Source organism: Alosa pseudoharengus, unplaced genomic scaffold (genome assembly GCF_046254945.1).
Source record: "Alosa pseudoharengus isolate Yale_2024_CS ecotype anadromous, Long Island Sound unplaced genomic scaffold, YU_APseudo_1.1 YU_APseudo_1.1_scf_18, whole genome shotgun sequence".
Lineage (NCBI taxonomy): Eukaryota > Metazoa > Chordata > Actinopteri > Clupeiformes > Clupeidae > Alosa > Alosa pseudoharengus.
Window position 1 is genome coordinate 3682523 of NW_027468650.1, and position 8857 is coordinate 3691379.

Below are 8857 nucleotides of genomic sequence, written 5' to 3' on the forward strand. Positions count from 1 at the left end.
CAGGCAGACACACACAGAGAACCCACACCCTAATCAAATGTCCTCCTTCCTCAATGACTCAATCCCCACATCCAAATGCACTTTTTTTGAGAGAGACACAAGCCCCCCCCCCCCCCCTGCAATGCAGCCTTCACACCCAGATTCATTTCATTCACCCTCCCTCCGTTACCTCCAGCCATCACTCCTCCGTCCTCCTCCTCTCTCCCACCCACTCATCATCCAGCACCTCCGCGGGTCCCCCCCCCCCCCATCCCCAGGCACTCACCCTGGCAGTCTCCGGGCTGGCCGCCCCAGGTCCAGCGCTTGGGTCTCTGGTCCATCGGCGGTCCCCGCTCCATGGACCGGCGCAGCAAGGCCTCCAGACGCTCCTGCTCGTTGCGTTCCAGCACGGGGAAGAAAAGAGACTCTTTGACGGAGCTGTCGCTACGGCGACGCGGAGACTGAGCCACCTGCTCCATGGCGACCGCCTCTTTTTCTCTCCCTCCCTCTCTCTCGCGCTCTCTCTTTTCTCTCCCTCTCTCTCTCTCTCTCTCTAAGCCTGGTCCCCGTCTCCCCTCTCCCTCGCTAACGCAGTGTCTCGTTGGCCTCTCCTCCTGGTTCTCCTTCTCTCTGTGCGTTAACTAGCAGCTGAAAAAAGGCCCCTTCTCTTGTCTTCCTGGCTCTGTATTCCTCTCTCTCTCGTTCCCTCCCTCCCTCTCTCCCTCCCTCTCTCTATTTCTCTCTCTCTCTCTCTCTCTCTTTCTCTCTCTCTCTCTCTCTCCCAGGCGACCAGGTTTGTCTAAGCGAGCACACAGCCAGACAGATGAGAGAGCGGCGACATGTGACTCCTCCCACCCCCCCCTCCCCTCGACGGTTGACACACAAATGAGGCGTGAGCACACACACACACACACACGAACACGTACAGGGTAGCTATGGTAATGGCACAGGTTACATCGGTGGCATCATCGCTGCTCTTTCCCTCCCTCCCCTCCTCTCCCTTTCTCTCTCTCTCTCCCCCCCTCCTCTCTCTCCCCTCCTCTCTCTCTCACTCTCTCCCTTTCTCTCTCTCTCCCTCCCCCTCCCCTCCTCTCTCTCACTCTCTCTCTCACTCACTCTCTCCCTCCCCTCCTCTCTCTCACTCACTCACTCTCTCTCTCTCTCTCTCCCTCCTCTCCTCTCTCTCACTCTCTCCCTTCTGCTCTCCTCCTGCTCTTTCCTCCACCCATACACTGCTGTTTCCTCTCACTGACTCCAGCAGCTCACTGATAGGATTTCTTCTATCAGTTTAACCCTCTGGTGCCTGCAGCACAGCAACGCAACATGCACAACAACACAACCGCCCAGGACAAAGGATGAACCTCTCCGCTGTTAATGAGCGAGAGACAGACAGTGGTAAACCCAGCGTGCATGAACATGAGAGATGATTTAGCCATGATTTTCATCATAAATCATCACAATGCTGACAATGTCAACAACAAAATGCTAGCATGAAGAGGGCAGAGCTAATGGTGTACAACTGAACACACATATATTCACCTACTTGCTCAGTCGCTACTGAATTGACTGGATGTGTTTTTTATACAGCTGAAACCACACCTTTTTTTTTAAATGCCTCTGAAGGCAACAAGCACTTTGAAACAAAAATACAGCTGGTCTGATTCATCTTGTGTGTGTGTGTGTGTGTGTGTGTGTGTGTGTGTCTTGTTCTGACGGGAGGCACTGCAGTAGAAGGGGAATCAATGGAAGGCAGACGAGGCTGCCAAGAGCCGAGTCATCTGAGGTAAGGCGTGTGTGGCCGGCCGGCTCCACAGCGGCACAATGCAACATAATGCAGAACCAGGAGCAAGGGCATTCCCGTGCCGTTACAGCGCACGCGAGACCGGGCCCGGGACGGAGCTCACAGCGAGGGACTTCAGCTCACAACAAAGACACAGTGAAGCCAGGCAGGCCTTATTCAGAGGGTAAAACAGAGCGTTTTCTTGACCTGATTCTTCCACACAAAGTGAGCCGCAGGGAACTGTCTTGGCATATATAGGCGTGGTCAGCAGAAACAGACACAAACCAGCAGAGCAAAGAGCTCACTAGGATATCGCTCTAAACGCTGTGTGTGTTGTAGTGAAAGCCTGTCACTTAGCCATATCCAGAAAACAGATCAATTCATATTCAGCTAATCCAATTTCAGACGGACAGACAGAAATAAGTCACCAGACTGGTTCCTGAGAGCAAATCAGAGATTACGGGAACAGCACAGGGTGCGTGTCATAGGGGTCACTGTGTCGTCCCAGTGAGAGAGCGATCATTAAACCATTAGCACAGGGGGATGGTCATACAACGTTGGCTTCTCAATCAATACGCACCAAGAAAAGACAATGCCAGCTTTTTCAGTTACTGGCTAAAATAGTCAGGTAAGGAACAATAACAGATGTTTTCTATAGCTTAACACAAGGGAGTTGTTTTTTTACAGATCTCTCAAATAGATTAGCACGACGGGTTCTAAATCATCAGGGAACATTGACAGGTTCCACGAACAGACGATTACAATAGACACTCCACCTCATTTCAGTCCAACAAAGACTTCCCTACTCATCACGAACAAAACGCACATTTCCTACTCATCATGAACAAAACACACAAAAGGTATTTTATAGCCACACAGACATGATGTTGAGTGGAAATGAGAGGAACATTCTATGCATGAGCAGATCTGCTAAGGGTTTGGACTTTTGTTCTACATTTTAGTCCTGAAATGCTTAGGTAGGATTTCATAGCATACAGTGGTGAAATTTAGAAGATTTAGTAGTATTTTGTAGAATTAAGGGACACAAGCAATTCAAATCTTTCAGAACAAAGTGATTATCCTAAAAATGAGCTAGCCTATAGCTAGCCCATAGCTAAAAGGGAGCTATAGACTGTTTTTTTTATTCCTATGTCTTAAATATTCCATATGCTATGGACCCTCAAATTGAATTGAATTGAATTTAATTGGTGTGGGCCTAACCAACTTCCACTGAATTATGCTAAGCTAGTTCTAACTGTGTCAGACTGGGTTAATGCACGCACAAAGATGCGAAGGGTATGCATCATCTTATCTAACTCTAGGGCCGAAAGCAAATAAGGTAATTCCTCAAAAAGTTGGCTTGTTCCTTTAAATCACATGATCTGACAATCCACCATTCTATAGCCAAGAGAGCCCGTGTATCTGACTGACTACAATATATACAGCATAAGTTATTCATGAGTTAACACAAGGTCTCCACACAGTAGCGCCAAATGACCAATGAATCAATGAGGGACCACGCACGTTTGTATTTCTAAAACTGAACATGAACATGACATGGGTGGATGAATATGACAGCGAGACACCATTTACTTCCCTGCTGAAAAAAACAGCCTGACCAGCTTAAGGTGGTTTGCTGGTTGACCAGCTTGTTAACCAGCTTGTTTGAGCTCTGTATGATGGTTGACCTGCTAGACCAGCAAAACTCTTGCAAAAAGATACCTTCAGCTGGTTTACCCAGCTTACGATGGTAATTCAGCTGGTTTTGCTTGTCGGACCACCCCAAGCTGGTCATTTTAGCTGGTCTACACTGCTGGATTACAGTTTTTTCCAATTGCTAACACACTAAAATGACATGCAAAGCACAATTATTTAAACTGACACACAGAGAGCAAAACCTCTTCTCAAGTATCCAAAACTCTAAACACATTAGCTTTACACACATTTTGCAATTCAAAATGGCACTTTTCAAATGCAGTGAAAACGGTTATCTGTAAAAGACAGAACAATCTGACATAAAGTCACATGTTTGCCATTTCAAAACACTGCCATTCAAAATGACACTACATGAGCTAATTGGCCAACTGGCCAAACACCTCAATGGTTACAGTAACTGGCCATGCCAGCTTATGTTGGTCATTCTAGCAAACTAGCATGACCATCTTACACCAACAATGTCAAGCTTGACAGGCTGGTCACCAGCATGACCATCTTGCACCAGCTGTATCCCACACGACAGGCTGGTCACACCAGCATGACCAGCTTCCTCAGATGGTCACACCAGCATATCCAGCTGGTGGCCCAACCAGCTACACCAGCAAAGACCAGCAAAAGCTGGACGAAAACCAGCAAAAACCAGCTAAAACCAGCATAAGCTGGTTTCTAGTTGTTTTTTTTCCAGCAGGGTTTACATAGATACATGCATGCATACGTGTGTGTGTGTGTGTGTGTGTGTGCGTACTGTATGTACAGTAGGTGTATGTTTGTGTATGTAGGTGTAGGTGTAGGTGTACTGTAGGTGTGTGTGGGTGTATGTGTGTATGTGTGTGTATGTAGGTGTATGTACTGTAGGTCTGTGTGTGTGTATGTAGATGTATGTACTGAAGGTGTGTATGTGTGTGTGTATAAGTAAGTATATATATACTAATTTGATCCCGTGAGGGAAATTTGGTCTCTGCATTTAACCCAATCGGTGAATTAGTGAAACACACACAGCACACAGTGAACACACAGTGAGGTGAAGCACACACTAATCCCGGTGCAGTGAGCTGCCTGCATCAAGAGCGGCGCTCGGGTGTGTGTGTGTGTGTGTGTGTGTAGGTGTATGTACTGTAGGTGTATGTGTGTGTGTTTGTGTATGTAGGTGTATGTAGGTGTGTGTACTGTGTGTATATATGTAGGTGTATGTAGGTGTGTGTGTGTGTTTGTGTGTGTGTGTGTGTGTGTGTCAGTGTGTATGTAGGTGTGTGTGTGTGTGTGTGTGTGTGTGTGTGTGCGTGTGTATGTATGTAGGTGTATGTACTGTGTGTATATATGTAGGTGTATGTAGGTGTGTGTGTGCGTGTGTGTGCGTGTGTGTGTGTGTATGTATGTAGGTGTATGTACTGTGTGTATATATGTAGGTGTATGTATGTGTGTGTGTGCGTGTGTGTGTGTGTGTGCGTGTGTATGTATGTAGGTGTATGTACTGTATGTATATATGTAGGTGTATGTAGGTGTGTGTATGTAGGTGTGTGTGTGTGTGTGTGTGTGTGTGTGTGCGTGTGTGTGTGTGTGTGTGCGTGTGTATGTATGTAGGTGTGTGTATGTAGGTGTGTGTGTGTGTTTGTGTGTGTGTGCGTGTGTGTGTGTGTGTGCGTGTGTATGTATGTAGGTGTATGTACTGTGTGTATATATGTAGGTGTATGTAGGTGTGTGTGTGTGTGTGTGTGTGTGTGTGTGTGTGTGCGTGTGTGTGTGTGTGTGTGCGTGTGTATCAGTGGCGGCTGGTGGTTAAAAAAATAACGGAGGAAGGAATGTCTGCTTGATTGGCGTTAGTGGCAAATGTGAGGTTGTGATGGTGTTGGTGGCATATGTGAACAATAGAGTATGTAGGCCGCCTACCCAGACACATTTATAGCAGCAGTATGTACTATGTAGCATTTTAACTGGCAATGTTGTGCAATAAATGCTGTTCTGACATTCTCGGGGGGGGGGGGCACAATGGACTTTGTAATATAATTTAAATATATAAGTCACTTTGGATAATAGTGCTAAATTAATAAATGTAAATGTAAATAAATGTAAATTTAGGTCTGGGAAGTCAGGGAAGATATGTAGGTCTAGTTATGAAATACTGTTTTCCAGATGTGCAAAATTACGGAAAGTCTGGAGGTTTTGCTCAGTGTAATACATTGGCAGAAAAGTCTATAATAATAAAAATAGACACTTGTTTTATAAAACCATGTAACTATTTACCATTAAAAATAGACCTTAAATGTGGTTATTTGTAACATGCTATGGTTTTTAAAGCCAAATCCCTATAATTTAAAGACAGGTTGTAATAGCTAAGTGGGAATTTATGAAAGCATACTCGAAAGGCAAATGTTATTGAAGACGTCATTAAAGGAATGCATCATGGTCTGAAACATTCATTAACAATGTTACCATCCAAAGATACATTTAGAACGGTGAAAACAAGAACATAACAACAAGAACCTTATTTAACAATTGTTTAGTTAAGGCATAACTTAGATGATTATAACAACGCATAACTATCCAAAAATGTTTTATCACCAAGTGAACTGTCCACGTATGTGACAGGCCAGCAGTAGGCTATGGCTGATTGTTTTCTGTGCTAACGTTACCAGTTAGCCATGAGTAGCCTATTTGTCTGACTATGTAGCATTCAGTAGCCTACACTAGCCTTACCATCTTGTTTTGGAATATGATTTTTTGGAGCTGGTCTTCCTGCTTTGATAAACATTCATTATACATCAGTGTATTCGCAGTGTATTTGAATGTATAAAAGATTTGAGATTGTCCTCTGATTCCATTGTACAGTTTATTTTACGAGCAAACAACAAACAAGCTTTCCTTTCAACATAAGATTCGTAGACTGCAGATAACGTTCTTGAACCGTTGCCGCTAAAAACAGCACCCCCTATCGCAATTGAAAATTACTGTACGGAGGAGCTTCCTCCCTTGGCCATTGAAAACGACGTGATTCACGAGCCGCTGGGGTCCGAGGCGTTTATAATGGACTTCAATGAGGGGCTTGAGGAGGAAGCTCCTCCATACAGTAATTTTCAATAGCGATAGGGGGTGCTGTTGGCATTTTGACCTAGGGGAACGATTTTGTTCATTCAAAGTGTTACAAATAGTAATATTAACAGTAATTTATCAGATTAGTAATTCACTTTATATATTTTTTATTTTTCTTTGACATTTTAGGGAGGGTGTTCCTCCCTTTCCTCAATGAAGGAGCCTCCTCTGGTGTGTATGTATGTAGGTGTGTGTATGTAGGTGTGTGTGTGTGTGTGTGTGTGTGTGTCAGTGTGTATGTAGGTGTGTGTGTGTGTGTGTGTGTGTGTGTGTGTGTGTGTGTGTGTGCGTGTGTATGTATGTAGGTGTATGTACTGTGTGTATATATGTAGGTGTATGTAGGTGTGTGTGTGCGTGTGTGTGCGTGTGTGTGTGTGTATGTATGTAGGTGTATGTACTGTGTGTATATATGTAGGTGTATGTACTGTATGTATATATGTAGGTGTATGTAGGTGTGTGTATGTAGGTGTGTGTGTGTGTGTGTGTGTGTGTGTGTGCGTGTGTGTGTGTGTGTGTGCGTGTGTATGTATGTAGGTGTGTGTATGTAGGTGTGTGTGTGTGTTTGTGTGTGTGTGCGTGTGTGTGTGTGTGTGCGTGTGTATGTATGTAGGTGTATGTACTGTGTGTATATATGTAGGTGTATGTAGGTGTGTGTGTGTGTGTGTGTGTGCGTGTGTATGTAGGTGTGTGTGTGTGTGTGTGTGTGTGTGTGTGTATGTAGGTGTGTGTGTGTGTGTAGCGTGCTGTGCTGTGGTCTCCTGACCTTCTCCAGCTCCTCCTGCTGCCTCCTCTTCTCGTCCACTGCTGCCCTGCGGAGCACCTCCCGCTGTCTCTGTTCCTCCAGACGCCTGCCTCGCTCCTCTGCCGAGCGCTCCAGCTGCTTCTGCGCTCGCTGCTCCTTCGCCAACAACGCCTGCTCACGCGCCGCTGTGCCACAACACAACAATCAACAATGACCATTGGTATGGAACGGTGAATAAACCTTTTACCAGATCTACTTCACAGGGGTCCCGCCATACAGAATTAATAGCCACCCTACCAGCCAATCAGAAAAGAGTATTTCTTCCCTCTGGGTGATAAAACAACAATCATATCCGCATTACATTACGCCACGCTAAAGCATGCTATTTTACATTAGCTAGTAGCTACATTACGTCACGCCAGAGCCCGTCTACGGAGAGCCTTGCCACTCCGTATTAGTCCCATTGTACCGAATTTTGGTTGCAGTTCCACCAGATTTCCACTGGGGGCGATCGCCATGAGTGCAGAATGAATGGGAGTCAATGGAGCTAGGCGGCTAAATTTGTCTCTTTCACCTGATTGTCGTTGACAAATCTCAGATTTGATTGTAGTTTGTATAACTTCAACATGGGTTATAGGTCAAAAGTTGAATGAACGAGTACTTATGTCCTTTTGATTTCTTACAGTTTGGGTTGTTGTTGCCCATAACACGCTAGCATTGTGCTAATGAGTGACGTCATTGACACATTTGAAAGGCTTTTTAGAACAATTAAGTGACTTTAAAAAATATAATACTCCACCAAGTGTATTTTCTTTGCCTCCCCTTTCGAATACAATATTCAAATTACTTGAAAAAAAATTATATCCCGAGAAAAGTGGATTTTGAGGGGTACAGCTCCATAGACCTCCATGCATTCTGCACTCGTGGACAAGCGCCCTCATGTGGAACCACAGAAGGAACTGCAACCAGTTCAGAAACCGGAAGTTTTCCGAGAGTGGCAGTTCTCCCCTTATTAGACATTCTCTGGTCACGCTGAAGCATGCTATATTAGATTAGCTAGTAGCTACATTACGTCACGCTGAAGCATGCTATATTACATTAGCTAGTAGCTACATTACGTCACGCTGAAGCATGCTATTTTACATTAGCTAGTAGCTACATTACGTCACGCTGAAGCATGCTATATTAAATTAGCTAGTAGCTACATTACGTCACGCTGAAGCATGCTATATTACATTAGCTAGTAGCTACATTACATCACGCTGAAGCATGCTACATTAGCTAGTACTACATTTCATGTGATGGAGAGGGCCACAGTGTTGTGTGCCGTAGGTCTCCTCATTACAGAAGTGTTCTTATTAATCATAGCCTATGATAAACACACATTCAAATTACAATCACTTTATTGGTTGCTTGTGGGCATTTTAATTGAAAATGACTCACAACGCCTTAAGGGTAAACAGTGGTAATGTGTTCTCAAACTAACAATAGCAGCCTTGACCTTGACTTTGAGCATGCTACTGTCTACCAGTGGAGCTCGAGAACAGACCCAT

At 44.8% G+C, this 8857-nt stretch overlaps 1 protein-coding gene across 1 annotated transcript in view; it reads right to left on the reverse strand.

Annotated features, from left to right (window-relative positions):
- map7d2b (MAP7 domain containing 2b) overlaps positions 1 to 8857 on the reverse strand; it is a 25989-nt gene extending 17132 nt beyond the window's left edge. The window contains exons 1-3 of the mRNA XM_076291409.1: positions 8833 to 8857; positions 7326 to 7489; positions 266 to 473 (exon numbers count right to left, since the gene is read on the reverse strand). Of these exons, the coding sequence (XP_076147524.1) occupies positions 266 to 473; positions 7326 to 7489; positions 8833 to 8857 (397 nt within the window). The remainder of the gene's footprint in view (positions 1 to 265; positions 474 to 7325; positions 7490 to 8832) is intronic.